This window comes from Ovis canadensis, chromosome Y (genome assembly GCF_042477335.2).
Source record: "Ovis canadensis isolate MfBH-ARS-UI-01 breed Bighorn chromosome Y, ARS-UI_OviCan_v2, whole genome shotgun sequence".
NCBI classification, from domain to species: Eukaryota; Metazoa; Chordata; class Mammalia; order Artiodactyla; family Bovidae; genus Ovis; species Ovis canadensis.
This window is the reverse complement of record NC_091271.1, coordinates 8,535,519-8,550,506: the sequence shown is the minus strand read 5'-3', so window position 1 is coordinate 8,550,506 and position 14,988 is coordinate 8,535,519. Positions and strand designations below refer to the sequence as shown.

The 14,988-nt window shown below is 46.0% G+C and overlaps 1 protein-coding gene across 5 annotated transcripts in view; it reads left to right on the top strand.

Annotated features, from left to right (window-relative positions):
- The window catches only part of LOC138431428 (protein Shroom2), a 141,138-nt gene extending 137,663 nt beyond the window's left edge, over positions 1 to 3,475 (top strand). For all 5 annotated transcript variants that reach the window (XR_011446062.1, XM_069573573.2, XM_069573572.2 and 2 more), the window contains one exon: positions 685 to 3,475. Coding sequence is in view for 4 of the 5 variants with exons in the window: in XM_069573573.2 (XP_069429674.1) it covers positions 685 to 951 (267 nt within the window). In the remaining variant the exon portion in view is untranslated. The remainder of the gene's footprint in view (positions 1 to 684) is intronic.
- The last annotated feature ends 11,513 nt before the right edge of the window (positions 3,476 to 14,988 follow it).

Below are 14,988 nucleotides of genomic sequence, written 5' to 3'. Positions count from 1 at the left end.
GATCTAGGAGTGGGGGCGTCTGTGTGCCCCAGAGTAAGGAGCCAGAGCAGCTATGTGACCCACCTGCCCCAGCCCCCGCCTCCGTCTCTCATTTTTCAGCCCCTTGTCCTCTTCACCGTCTGCCTCTACTGGTGCCAGAATGGTTTAGCAATCCTGCCCTGGGAGATCTCTTTAAATGCACTGCTTTGACCCACTTTGCCCTCATCTGCTGTGTTGTCAGGGAAACGCCTTGGGCTCACACAGGTCCCTCTCCCCTCCCCCCAGCCTCCACCCCCACCTGGCAAGTCCTTCACTGCCTGCACGCATCTCCCAGTTTTGGACTTTTCTGGGCGCGGATGGCTCTCATGTTCCTCCAGGTGTATCTGGGTGCCTCCTGGCGAGGGGGTGGAGGATGTATCTGAGGTGCCTCGTGCGGGGGTGTATGGCTGGGTGTATCCGGTGCCTCGTGCAGGGGTGTATCCTGGCACCTCGTGGCAGTTGTATCTGGGTGCATCCTGCAGGAATGTATCTGGGTGTCTCCTGCGGGAGTGTATCTGGGCGCCTTATGGGGGCGGGGGTGTATCCAGGTGTCTCCCGAGGGGTGTATCCGGCCGCTTTGCTGTGCCGGCGGTGGGAGGCGCTGGCCAGCCCTATCCCACCCCCCGCAGGGTCCCTAGCAGGCTTGTGTGTCTTCTGTCTATCCAGCAATCCCTGCTCGAGAAGCAGCGCGTCCTGATCCAGCAGCACGAGGACGCCAGGGAGCTGAAGGAGAACCTGGACCGCCGGGAGGGCATCGTCTTCGACATCCTGGCCAGCTACCTGGGCCCCGAGAGCCTGGCGGACTACGAGCACTTCATCAGGATGAAGTCGGCGCTCATCATCGAACAGCGCGAGCTGGAAGACAAAATACACCTGGGTGAGGAGCAGCTGAAGTGCCTGTTGGACAGCTTGCAGCCCGAGAGAGGCAAATGAGGGCACACCCACCCCCCACCCCACCCGGCCCTCCCTGGAGGAGGAGGAGGATGCAGATGGGATTGGCGGAGTCATCAGCTCTGGTCCTGTAGATGCAGCTGAAAACTGCAGCCTGTATTTACATCCTGTCGATGGGGGTCGGGGGGTGGGGGGTGCCCTGTCATGGCCCAGTGGCGGTCAGCAAAGCAATAACTTCCATGTGTGCGTTTGGGATGAGTTCTTTAATTCTTGGGTTCGGTTTTGGAATGAATGTTGAGCAGAGCGGCTCCCCCTGCCCCTTTGACGCAGTGGCCTGGAAGTATCCCCACTGGCGCTGGTACACAGGTGCGCTGTGCGAGCTTGCGCGCCAGGGTCGCCCACGTGGCCTCTTCTGACAGTCTAGGCACTGAACCTCATCATCCGCGGGGGAAGGAACGAGCGCGTCTCTAAGAAGGTGCATGTGTTGAGGGAGGCGTGGTTTGTCTGGAGCAGGAGCTGTCCCTGTGGATCATGGGAGGCGCCAGAAGTGTTAACGTTGGCAGTGTCTGTCCTATAAGGATGACCACTGACCCAGCAAAACAAATGAGGATGAGCATTATTTATTAATGTATTAGAATAGTTGTCCATGTGGTTTAAAGACCAGCTGTGAAATTAGCTTTCAGCACCCTAGCTTCACTCTTGGTGAAATTGCCACTTGCACAGTGTGCATACTTTAAGGAAGGCACAGGCAGAAGGGGTGCGCCGGCTTCTGTTCTTCTGGGATGGCACCTACGTGCAAATGGTATTTCTCCTGCAAAGTGAGATTACCTAGCTGAAAGTGTGTCCGGAGGGTAGGTGCTTGCAAGGTTCTGTTTTTTTTTGTTCTTAAGGCCCCCGATATATTTTCCTCATTTAATTTCCCCTCCACCCCGAGAACATTTGTTTGGTGTGTATATGATCCTGATTATAACTGGCAGCTCCTGTCTTGTTGCTTCTCTGGATTAGTTATGGCAGTGTCAAGGCCACATTTCCTGTAAGAACCCGTGGTTCTGGCGTTCCAGAGGTCCTGGTGGACCACACTACTCCAAGACTGGTCTTTCTCCGCCATAGAGTGGACCACCGTCTGTTCCCCGTTTTATCCTTTGATATTGCAAGGTGATCAAGAGTCTGTTCACTAACGAAAACACTGTCGAGCTGTTGTTTTACAGTGCCCGAGTCATGACTAGAAGATAACTTGCTGATCCCAAGTGTTGCATTTGCATTCAGAATGTATAAAAATCTTTCCAAGTTAACAGTATGAAAACAGCCCAGTTAAACCGTGAGCCAGAGACTTAAATAGACACTTCACCAAAGAGGCTATATGCATGTCCGTAGGCACGATAGGTGTTCAGCCCCTCATGGCTTGGTTCTCACCGTCTGATTTTTAACCTGATCGTCTGTGTTCCATCCCAGCTGGGTGAGATGCCTGCATAATGGCGGGAGAAGCCCCAGGATAACTTCATGTTGGGGTGACATTCGGAGGTCAGATCACGTTACTCCTTGTTTCCTCTTATGCCTGTGAAAGGAGTTTTCCGGCAGGTGGGGAGATAGCCCTTTGTCACCAGTGGCCGGCGCCTTACCAAAGACAGAAGCACACGATGTCTTATTAAAGGACACTACTCCACATCCACACAGCCAGAAGGACAAGCTGGACTGGCTGCGGTGATATCTCTGCAGCCCTGGAGGGAACCGACCTGGCAGGCTTCAGTGATGCTGACAATAAACATTCCTGTGGCAGCCCACCCACGCCAAAGAGAAAGGCCTTTTTCTGCACTTTTAATTCTTAAGCTGTTCCTGATTTGAAAAGCTCCTCTTCTGCCAGTGAAGCATCGTCCTCCTCCTCGCACGCTATGGTCACTTGCTGTGATGATGGGTCATGACAGAAACGATAAAGCTGGCTGTCCATGGACCGCCCCCCCCCCACCCCGCCGCGTTCCTCCCTTGCGGAGACAACCACAGTGATGTCAGTGTGTTTTGATTTTCACAAAGCTTTTATCTGTGATTCTTGCTCTTGTCATATAGTATTGTGATCATTTTGATGATATGTCTGTAAAATGTGAAAATAGAGTTTTTGCCTGTATTCAGCTTTTCGGTGTCTTTTGAGAACGTGTTCTTCTACACAGTAATACACAAGGCTCTGGTGTCCTTTAAACGAAGCCCATAAAATCACAACGGTCCAGTCTATTTCCCTATCTGCCTCATAAATGTCTGGTGGCGGGGAACCAGAGATTGCAGTGAGTCAGTGTGCACAACTTTGTGTATAGCTATGTTACTGCATATACAAACAATCTGGTGCTAACGTTTCTACCGTGGCATTCCTGGGTGGTGGCTGATGGCTCACCCCAGGTCATTGCTCAGCTGAGACGTGCTCTCTATATCTCGGGGGTGCAGTCAGGGGCCTTGCCAGAGACTTTAATCATGCCACCCACCGTGGAAGATGTGTAACGGTTTCATGCTCAACACTTAACACTTACCTCTCAACAGATCATCCTGCTTACCCTTAATACAATAAATGGTCTTTCCTGAATGGAGTGTGTCATTATTTTGCATCTTTTTTAAGAACTGGAACGTCCTTCCTGTATGTCAGATCCTTCAGCCAGTGATAAATCGTGGAGTTGAATCTGTGTACGCAGGTGTTCGACTGTTTCTGCCTGTCGAGTTCAGGCCAGTCAGTCTGCAGCCAGGAAAACATCAGGGACACAGGTTTTATCAGTCAGCTGTTGCCACAGCCATGCTGTGTAACAACCGTTATAAAATTGAGGCAGGGTACAGGGAGAAGTAACTCCTTTAGAGGAGGAATTGGTAGATCATTCTGCTCCACGTGCCTGTCATCTGCCTCCTGGAACCAGGCCTTTGGCCTGGGCACGTCCATGGCACATGACCGGAGAACAAGCTCAGTCACATCGGTGCTTGCCCCGGGTATGGTTATGGCACACCTGCTAACCTTCCATTGCTGCAGCAAGTCCCGCAGCCCAACCGGGAATCCAGAAGGTGTGGTGTGTGCTCCACCCCATGATTGCAGGGAGCTGTGTAGCACTGGAGCCATTGGTGGAGCCCCGTCATCTCCCATGCTGGGTGCTGATACGGAGTAGCACCCTGAGGTCCAGGACCCGAAGCCAGGTTCCTGGAGCCAAGCCAGCTCTGTCTGTTGCTAGCCTCTGCACCCCTCAGCTTCCTCCTTCCCAGCCCTTGGGAAAGCAAGTGAACTGATAATGTCAGTGTGCTTGGAGCCTGCGCTGGGTCAGAGGTGTGCCACACAGAGGGAGGGGCGTTCGCACCTCTGGTGCCATCACTGCAGCCTGGGTCTGGAGGAAAAGCGTTCTCTGTACCCGGATGCCCCTGTCGGAACCACCAGAGGACAGATGGCAGCTGCTCCCTGTCGGCAGTGGACAAATGCTTCTGTTTTCGAAGCAGGTTGGTGGGACCCGGAGGTCAATTAGTCGAGAGAGAGGCAGTCTTCCTTTTTTTTTTTTTTGAATAATTTTGCTTGTTGAATTTTGGCTGCTCTGGGTCTTGCTCGCTGCTCGGGGTTTTGTCTGGATGTGCTGTGCAGGCTTCTTGCACGTGGGCCTCAGTAGTTGTGGCACGTGGGCTTAGTTGCTCTGCGGCAGGTGGCGTCTTCCCGGGTCAGGAATCAAACTCTTTCTCTCCTATATTGGTGGATTCTTTACCACTCAGCCACCAGGGAAGCCCGAGAGAGCGTTCTTAGTAAGAACTACTCAAACGTAGGAGATGAAGTTTTATTTGGGGTGGGGAAAAAACATTGTCACAAATTTAGGGACTTTAAGAAGTACACAAATGCTGCATATATTATTTTTTTTTTTTTGGCTTCTACAGGGACACTCCCGCTTGTCTCATGAGTTCTGAAAGGATGGAGGGATTCGCCCATGAGGGCAGTGGAGGTGCAACTGTAGGCTGGGGTGGTGGGGGTGTGGCTGTGGGAGCCAGTGGTCCTGATGCTCCACGCCCCATGGACTGTGATGCTCAGACTTCTGTTTCTTCAGGGCTTAGCCACCTTGGGCATGCTGAATCAATCACAGGCACGGGGGCATGGGAGATACTGTCTGCATCCTCACACTTGTTGGCTTGACCACCACAGAGCTACCACAACCTGCAAGCCCAGGCATTCTGGAGAGGGGGGAGAGGGGAATGTATTCTGCATTTCCCATCAGAAGAGAAGAACCTCACACGTCACGTGTACACATACAGGCTGTGTGCTGAGTCACACTGAGCCAGATAAAACATCCCACGACACCCCAACCCGTGTCATTCCCCTCCTTCACCAGATCTCCAAAATGCCTGTGACGACTCTGGTGCCCTCCCCCTCCATGAAACTTAGGAAGTGAGGTGCAGAGAAAGGCAAAGAGGAAAGGCCCTTAAAACATTGTCATGAACTTAGGAACTTTTAAGAAGTACGCAAATGGTACATACAGTCTTTTGAATTTTTTTTTTCCCCACTGGCAGTGAACCCTCCTTTCTCAGCAAAGCCTATGGCAGAGGAACATCACTGGAGGCCAGGTCTCTTACCCTCCATCTTGCAAGGGTCGTGCAAGGGAAGGCCTGCCCGTTTCAGCTCAAGGTCAGCCTGTTTCTAGTTTCACCCACTTAGGAAACTCAAGCGTGAGGCCTACCTGACAGCGTCATGCAAGCAGGCCCAGACCCCATGGGCAGGGGCCCTCCATGCACAACAGTCCACAGCCCCGGGAGCAAGCCCAGACACTGTCCACAGGACGTGCCAAGGGAGGACACCATCTCCCTTCGGAGGTGTCCTCTCCAAAATGCATCAGACAAACCCAAAGTAAGGGAGAGGCTTTTTATTTAAAAAATATAGCTGACCAGTTCCCTTAAAAGGTGCTGAGGCGATGAAAGCCCACCAGAGGGGCAGCTCAAAACTGGAGGGAATGAAGACGCCTGACAACAGCGACAATGCAGAACATGCACCACCACCACCGCCCCCTCCCCGGGCCAAGGCAGGAAGAGAACCCAGCCTGGTGGTGGGAGAAGTCTGAATAAGGTGTGTAGATCACCGTGTGGTCAATGCGAAGTTCTTTTTAATTTTACTGAAATATACTTGATTTACAATGTTGCGTTAATTTCTTTCTGTACCACAAAATGACTCACATATATAAACACATAGTTTTTCTTTCTCTATTCTTTTCCATTATGGTTTATTACAAGATACTGAGTATAGCTCCCTGTGCTACATAGAAGGGCCATCTTGTTTATCCATCCTATAGATATATAGTTGTCAGTTCAGTTTAGTTCAGTTGCTCAAATCGTGTCTGACTCTTTGTGACCCCATGGAGTGCAGCACGCCAGGCTTCGCTGTCCATCACCAGGTGCCAGAGTCCACCCAGATTCATGTCCATTGAGTCTAACGCCATCCAACCATCTCATCCTCTGTCGACCCTTCTCCTCCTGCCTTCAATCTTTCCCAGCATCAGTTCTTTTCTAATGAGATAGCTCTTTGCATGAGGTGGCCAAAGATTGGAGTTTCAGCTTCAGCATCAGCATCAGTCCTTCCAATGAATATTCAGGATTGATGTCCTTTAGGATGGACTGGTTGGATTTCCTTGCAGTCCAAGGAACTCTCAAGAGTCTTCTCCAACACCACAGTTCAAAAGCATCAGTTCTTCGGTGCTCAGCCTTCACAGTCCAACTCTCACATCCATACATGACCACAGGAAAAACCATAGCCTTGACTAGATGGACCTTAGTCAGCAAATGGTTGCTAACTCCAAACTCCCAATTTTTCACTCCCCTCCCCCTTAGGAACCACAAGTCTGATCTCTGAGTCTGTTTTCTTTCATACATATGTTTATTTCTGTTGTATTTTTGATTCCACATCTAAGCAATATCATGGTATTTGTCTTGCTGCCACTGACTTGCTTTTTGCTGACTTAGTATGATCAGACCCATCCATGTGGCTACAGGTGGCATTTTTTGGGTTTTTAAAATTTATGGTTGAGTAATAATTTCTCTGTATATATGTACCACATTTTCTTTATCCATTCTACTGCTGGACATTTTGTTTGAGTCCATGGCTTGGCTATTGTGAATAGTGCTATGAACATGGTAATGTGTGTATCTTTTTGAATTAGTGTGGTCTGGATATATGCCCAAGGATGGGATTGCTGGGTCATATGGTAGCTCTACTTTTAATCTTTTAAGGAACCTTCATACTCTTCTCCATAATGGCTGCACCAGTTTACATTCCTACTAACCATGTAGGAGAGTTCCCTTTTCTCCACACCTTCTCCAGCATTGTTTGTACGTTTATTAAGGATGGCCATTCTAACCAGTATGGGCTGCTGGAGTCCCAGCAGCCAGGGAATCAGCCTGAAGGAGTGAGCAATGTCAGCGGACAATGATGTAGTCTCTGACTCAAGGTGCAGGGCTACATGTTTACTTCAAGCTACAGGTTTTCTTTTATACTTTGACAAAAGCATTAGCTCAGAGGTTTGGCACTTTTACTTTCCCCCACCCAGATTTACTGTCTCCAGAAATCATTGTTGCCCTACAAATGGAGTTCCTGCTTCAGCAATTTATTGGCTTTACTATCTATAATCTACTTCCTCTTGTGTGTCCTATACTTAACTTGTGATTACACTGTAACTCATGCTACATTCCTCAGATTATTTCTTATCTTTCTAAATCCTGTTTGCCTGTAGCATCTTACTTCTACCTATTAATATCTCTAAAATTCCTAATCTCTATAAGCTATAGTAAAATATGCTAACACTACAACATTCCTTAAACTTTTAGCTTCTAACAATTCTAAATTACTCCTAAACCCTAAATTCAGCAAACTTCTTTTGCCATAAATATTTCCCTCACAAACAGGTCTCAGATAACAATCCTTCCCATGGCCTCAAGCTGCGGCCTATGTGCTCATCCTGGAAGATTCTTTGTAAAGATCCTTGAACAAATGTCAATGGTTACTTTATAGATTATTTTCTGGGCACAACTGCAGAAGGCTTTGTGCTTTCTCATGCTTCTCTCAAGAACAATAAGCACCTTAACATTCTTTCCAGCCAACTCAAGAAAGGAAAGAACAAGTCAGAATCACAAGACCTAACTCCTTCATCCTGGGACCATGCCTGCAGGACGAGGAGAGGGGGTTGGGGCGTGTCTCCATTTTGTCAGTAATGCCTGATGCGGCTCCCGACAATGGACAATACCTCACTTCACTGTTGATTTGCATTTCTTTAATAATTAGTGGTAGTCAAGGTGAATTTCTTGATTCCCAGTGTCATGCTATGGTGACTGGTGTCATTTCCACTTGGTTAATCTTGGGTGAAGACTGTGATCTTGTTGTTGCATTTACTCACTCAGTTGTATCGGACTCTTTTCCACCCCGTGGATTGTACACCACCAGGCTCCTCTGTCCATGGGGTTTCCCAGGTAAGAATACTGGAGTGGGTTGCCATGCCTCCTCCAGGGGGTTTTCCCAACCCAGGGAATTGAATCCAGGTCTCCGACATAGCTGGCCGATTCTTTACTGTCTGAGCCACCAGGGAAGCCCCAAGAACACTGGAGTGGGTGGCCTATCCCTTCTCCAGGGGAACTTCCCAAGCCAGAAATTGAACTGAGGTCTCCTGCAAAAATGTGTGGAGATGTGCTATTTGCAACTGTCTCTCTCTCTCTCTCTGTTTTTTCCCAGAAGCTAACAGTTTTTCCAATAAAAAAAAGTGCTCAACTGGTTGTTTTCCACAATTTCAAAGGAGGATTTCCTTCTGTGCCTTCTCACTCGAGCACTTTCTTCCGGTGTGTGAGGGCAGCTTTAAAGCTGAGTTCAGAATAGTTCTTCATAACAGGAAGGCCAGCGTCAAGCTGGGGCCCTTGGACTTCTTGGGTTTTCAGAGGACTCCTGCTTTAAACCGTCAGTAAGTGCTGGGGAGGGTGCTTATCTGTGCTTGACCAGGTGAGTAGCGGATGTTGACAGGAGGAGTGAGCGTGGGCAGCAAGCCCATGGGGGCCAGGGGAGGGATGTGGGATGGAGTGTTCACAGTCAGGTCTGGAGAGGCAGGGTGCACGCACCAGGCACACCAGGCGGCCAACGCTATCCCCTGGGTGCTCAGAAGGCAGACTTCAGTGCTGGGGAAAAGGAACACAAGATTGCTGGCCCCTGGCAGCAGAGGTGCAGTTCCTTCTGTAGGAGATTTCTGGAGATTATGAGTGAAATGACATAAAACATACAAGACATACAAAAGACAGACAGGACACCACCCTGGCCAGAGGGACAAGAACTGGGCAAACTAATTGCCGTTTATTACTATAAAGCCCTCTTTAGGCAGAATTCCAGACTGTAAGAATAAGCCTTTTCAGTACAGTGCAGGTGCTTTCATGTTATCGTACAGCAAAGGGGAGTGAAATCTCTGTCTACTGCAGAGTCAGCACAAAGCCCTCATCTCCCTCTTATCTCAAGAAGGGAATGCTCCCTTGTCTGCAAGGGGCCATTAAACTCAAGGCTGTGTCCAGACTCTTTGGCAGAACGCCTCGTATGCAAGGACGCTCAGCCTGAGCAGAGAGACCCATTTGCAGGCACATCTCTACTACCCTATTAACCCTTCATCTCCCCCTTTTTTATTTTATTTAAGCCCTCGAGACATTTGTATTGATGTTTTGTAGAGCAAGGCGTAAAGCTGTAGGCGGCCAACCTCCAGCCTCGCCAGCCCCTCTTGCGGCTGTGCCTGTCTTAGGTTGCCCTCCTCTGAGGGTCTTACCCGTCATCGGCTATCCAGCCACCTCTTGGGGGCTAGCCGGAATCTCTCTAGATGATGGGCATCTAGAACTCTTTTTATTTATATGTCTCGGTTAATCTCTTGAAGGGCTCATGTTAAATGGTACAGGTGTTATACAAAATAGAAGAATTTTAATCACATTTTAACACACTTCATGTAGATAAAACAGCCAATTGATCTCCAAGCCAGGAAACGGTTGAAGATTGAACACGTCGGTAGCAAGTTGTGCATCCAAATCTCGCTGTTGTTGCCATAACAAATGAGAGTCTTTTTGCCAGTCCCAAACAAAATCAGCTGTTTGAATTCCTTGGTGTAACGCAAGGCCTGCTACAGCTGCTGTTGCAGTTACTGATGCGACTGCTAGAATCGAAGCAATGACCACAGCAAGCATACGTCAAGATTGGTGTAGCAAAGTCTGTGCGGTGGTTACTAGATGAGAAACAGCAAAAGAATCTGACCACGGCCGAGTCAGTTTTATAGGCAACCATATTTCTGTCCAAGCTTTAACAATTACTATCGAGAAATTGGAGTTAAAGTCTCGTCTTTCAAATTCTTCCCACCAAGACATTTACACATTGAGTTAAATTGCAATAGTCACATGACACAGACCCCACAGTATCATTCCAGGTCCAATTCCCATATAACAATGCAAAAGGATATTTTACACATGCCATTGCGGAATAAGATTTATTAACATGTAAATTAACATGAAATGGACCCGAAGAGTCACCACTATCCAAAGTATAGTTTCCTGACCAGATAGTGAGATTACCAGAAACCGCCCATAGTTTCCAAATATTCCCTTGAATGTGCGGATATCTTTACAATTGTAATTGAGGAGGGACAAGTGCAAATTGCTGCCATTTAACTGTTTCATTATCATTGCCCATCAAAGTGCTATCTGCACGATGCTGCTTAAGAGATTTATTTGACCATTTTTCTAAGAATTGCCCATGATCTGGACTCCAATCTACAATGATGGCCCCAGAATAATTCATGACTTTAAAGGGTTGATGACCTTGGCAACATTCCCACTCCAAAGATTCTAGAGGAGGAACAAAAAAGTTAACAGGACATAGCGACATGTGTATTCCATTATGAATGTCTATCGGTTCTGTTGAGGTGTTAAATCCCCTTGTGTAAACAAGCACAGCAAAAGTAGCAAAATGGTAATTAGTATACTTTACCCTCCATGTATTATAGGAATGATGAGAATGTTCCTTGGTGAACAGACGAAAGGGGTGTCCTCCTGTGCACAAAGGAATACCTTCCACTGCAATGGTCAAATTACTAGTATTACATTGTTGTTTATGATGAGATAGTTGTTCTATTTCCCCACAAGCTGGCGGGGGAAAGAAGGCAGTCTCATTAGTGCATACCTGCACTTCTGGTTCCCCCCAGGAAACTGCTCTTACTAATGGGAGATTAGGTATATATGCCCAATATGTATGATTACTTGCCGATACACCAATTACCTGACATGTCACCACCTCCATCATGGCAAGCAAAAGATTGGTAGGATTCAGAGGTTGCCCCTCCTTCACTAATGTCTTCTCTGCTTTCTGGGGTCAACCTCTTCATTTGACCCCATGCAGGAGGTGTTGCTTCCCTTGTACGGGAAGTAAGGCTTCTCTGCAGAGTAAGCTCTTAGAATTTTTGAACAAGGGGATCAGCCATTGTTGATTTTGATCAATCTTGCTGGGGTCCAAAACCTGTAATTATCAACAGAAATGAAAGCATACCCTCGTCCCAAATATATTAAGGATGCTGGGATCCAACCTTTCTCTTTATCTTTATACCAAATGGGCGTATTCAGGATCTTCTTATCCTCTTCTTTCCCTTGAAAACGCAACTCTGCTGCTGATAGATTTCCCTTGCTCCAAACATTCAAAAAATTTAGGGTGTGTAAGGTTTTATTCAGAATGTCTTTAGGTTTCATAAATCTCTCTTGTTCCCCCTTTTTTATTTTTTCAAGATATTCATGCAAGGTATGATTAGTTCTTTCAATGATAGCTTGCCTTTGACTATTATAAGGAATACCAAAAGTATGAGTTATATGGTATTGAGATAAAAAGTGAGCTAATTTTGCGGATTGGTAGGCAGGTGCATTATCAGTTTTGAATTCAATTGGTAATCCCATAACTGCAAAACAAGATAACAAATGAATAATAACAGCATCAGCCTTTTCAGAATGTAATGCAGTGGCCCATTGAAAATGTGTGCAAGTATCTATGGTATGATGCACACATTTTTGTTGTCCAAAAGAAGAAATTTAAATTACATCCATTTGCCATATCTGATTTGCTTGTAGTCCTCTTACGTTGACACCTGGTGGGGTAAATGGCAAAGCAAAGGGTGCACATATGGAACAAGAACAAACAATATTTTGAGCTTATTTTTGAGTAATAGCATGAGATTTTTGTAACCCTTTGGAGTTGGTATGCTGTAAGAGATGTTCTTGTTTTGCTGCTTCTATAGGATAAAGTAAGGCATCAATTGTAGCATTTCCGAATTATAAGGGTCCAGGAAGGGCAGAATGTGCACGGATGTGAGTAAAGAAAACTAACTGAACGCTGCAAGAGCAATTGTTGTACTGGGTAAAACAATTTATCGATAACTGTTTTAAGAGTCAGTGGAAGGCAGACATGGGGAAGCTGTAGGCAAGAGAGAGCAGCATATAGAGAATCTGAAACAATGTTAATAGGAAGTAGGGGAAAATCTTGCAAAACTAAATAGATAGCCCACAATTCAGCGGGCTGTACAGAAGAAAATGAGTGGGGGAGAACCTTGGAATTTTCCGGGGTCCAATATCCAGCAGTATTTTTATTTGCATCTGTAAAAATAGTGGGTCCTTTAACTGGAACGTCTGAAATTGGGGATTGAGATATCATAGAGTTAGTCTGAAGAAAATCAATCAATTTAGATGATGGATAGTGATTAGAAAACAAACCAGGAAATGAGGCAAGAGAAATTTGCCAGTTTTCATTAAATTGTAAACATCGAGATATTTGAGCAGTTGTTAATTGAGTAACAATCTGGTATGGTTCATATCCTGACAATTGTAAAATACGATGGCGACCTTTCTGTATAAGGAAGGCTAATTTATCCATATATGCAGTCAATTTTTTGGAAAAGCTGTTAGGTAAGAAAACCCATTCTATTAATCCTTTTTCTTGAGCAATTACACCAGATGGAGAATAAGGGGTATGAAATATTATAAACGAAATAGATTGAGACGCATGTAAGTAAGTAAAAAAACCGTCACTTAGTCGTTGGTCAACAAATTGAAGTTCCTGTAAAGCCAATGGGGTTAAGGTCCGGGGGCTATCCAGCGCTGTATCTCCCTCTAAAGTAGAAAACAAATGTCGTAATTGATAAGTAGGAATCCCAAGTACCGGGCGTGGCCAACTGATATCTCCCAATAACTTTTGAAAATCATTTAAGGTTTTGAGGTGGTCTTTTCTGATTTGCAACTTTTGGGGCCTTATTCTATGTTGTTCCAATATTATTCCTAAATACGAAATAGGAAGTCTTTTTGAATTTTTTTCTGGGGCTATTTGCAAATTGTATAGTCTTAAAGCCTCCTGTACTTTTAGAAAGAATTCATCATGTTCGACAATACTAGGAGCTGCTAATAGGAGATCATCCATATAATGATATAGAATATAATCGGGGTATTCTTGACGGAGGGATTGTAAAGAGTGAGCTATGAATTCTTGACATAAAGTAGGACTATTTGTCATTTCCTGTGGTAAGACTGTCCATTGATAATGCTTAACAGGCTGAGCATGATTAAGAACAGGAATTTTAAAAGCAAATTTATCTCTATCTTGCAATTGTAGGGGAATGGCAAAAAAACAGTCCTTAAGATCTAGCACCATTAAGGGCCAATTCTGAGGAATAAGAGCTGGAGAGGGGAGTCCCAATTGCAATGCTTCCATAGGTTCAATACATTTATTAACTTCTCGTAAATCGGTTAACATTCTCCATTTTCCAGATTTCTTTTTTATAACAAAAACAGGAGAATTCCAGGGTGAGGTAGAGGGCTCTATATGACCAAGTTGGAGTTGTTCTTGTGCTAATTTTTCTAACGCCTCGAGTTTCATTTGTGGTAATGGCCACTGCTCAACCCATTTTGGAGTATTAGTTAACCATTTTAATGGGAGTGCTCGAGGAATTTGAGCAGTGGCTACTAGTTTTCCAGTGGAATGGTTATAAAAGCCCCCAAAGGAGAGAGAAGATCTCTTCCCCAAATATAAATAGGTATGTTTACGATATAAAAGGTAACAGACACTGATCTTCCATCATGGAATTGGCATTGCAAGGGATGGGTACTCTTCCTGACATCTGCAATAGAGCCCAGTCCCATCAGCATTAGAGGGCTTTTTTCTTTTTTCCAATCTTGGGGCCATTGTTGAGAAGAAATAACTGAAACATCTGCTCCTGTGTCTACTAGTCCCTCAAAATTGTTTCCTTGTATAATCAAGGGCGAGAATCTTTGATAAGCATTTCCCAAAATATATGTTGCCCAGTACTTCCAAATCCTCTTGTTCGTTCATTAGGAAGAGCCAAAAAGAGATGATAAGGTAGAAGTATTTGAGCAATACGTGCCCCAGCTAACAGTGAAAGTGTGGTAGAAGTAGAAACCATAATCAAAATTTCCCCAACATAGTCAGAGTCTATTACCCCAGGAATTATGGTTAAACCTCTCAAAGCCGCGCTGCTACGGCCTAATATTAAGCCAAAGGTGCCTTTAGTGTTCTGAATACATTTATTTTTAATTTGTAAATGCTTCCTCCTGGTGACAAAAGAACATTATCAGCTAGTGGCAAATCAGCAGCAGCACTCCCTGAAGTAGCAGACTGTAAGTCTGAAATCATCATTTGAGGTCCTTTTAATGAGGCATTGACTGGTAACTGTTGCTGGGAGGGAACAGGGTTGGGGCAGGTGGGATGGAAGGAGGGAAAGGAGGAAAAGTCCCTGGTATTGTTCCTGGGCTCCAAGGACTTAGGCCCACAGGATAGTTTCCTGGTATCGGGTTGCCCATTTTGTCTGTTTTAGATTTGCACTCATTAGTCCAATGAAGCCCCTTCCTGCATCGACGGCAAGGTCCAGGAGGAGTCTTATTCCTCCCAGCAAAAGATCTGTCTTTAGGAATTGCACCTTGATCAGCTTTTAATTTCTGACATTCTCTTCTCATATGACCAGGTTTCCACAATGGAAGCAGTTACCTCCCTTTTGTGGTCTCATAGCTTTGGCCAAGGCTGTAGCAAAGACATTAGCCTGATGCTCAGCT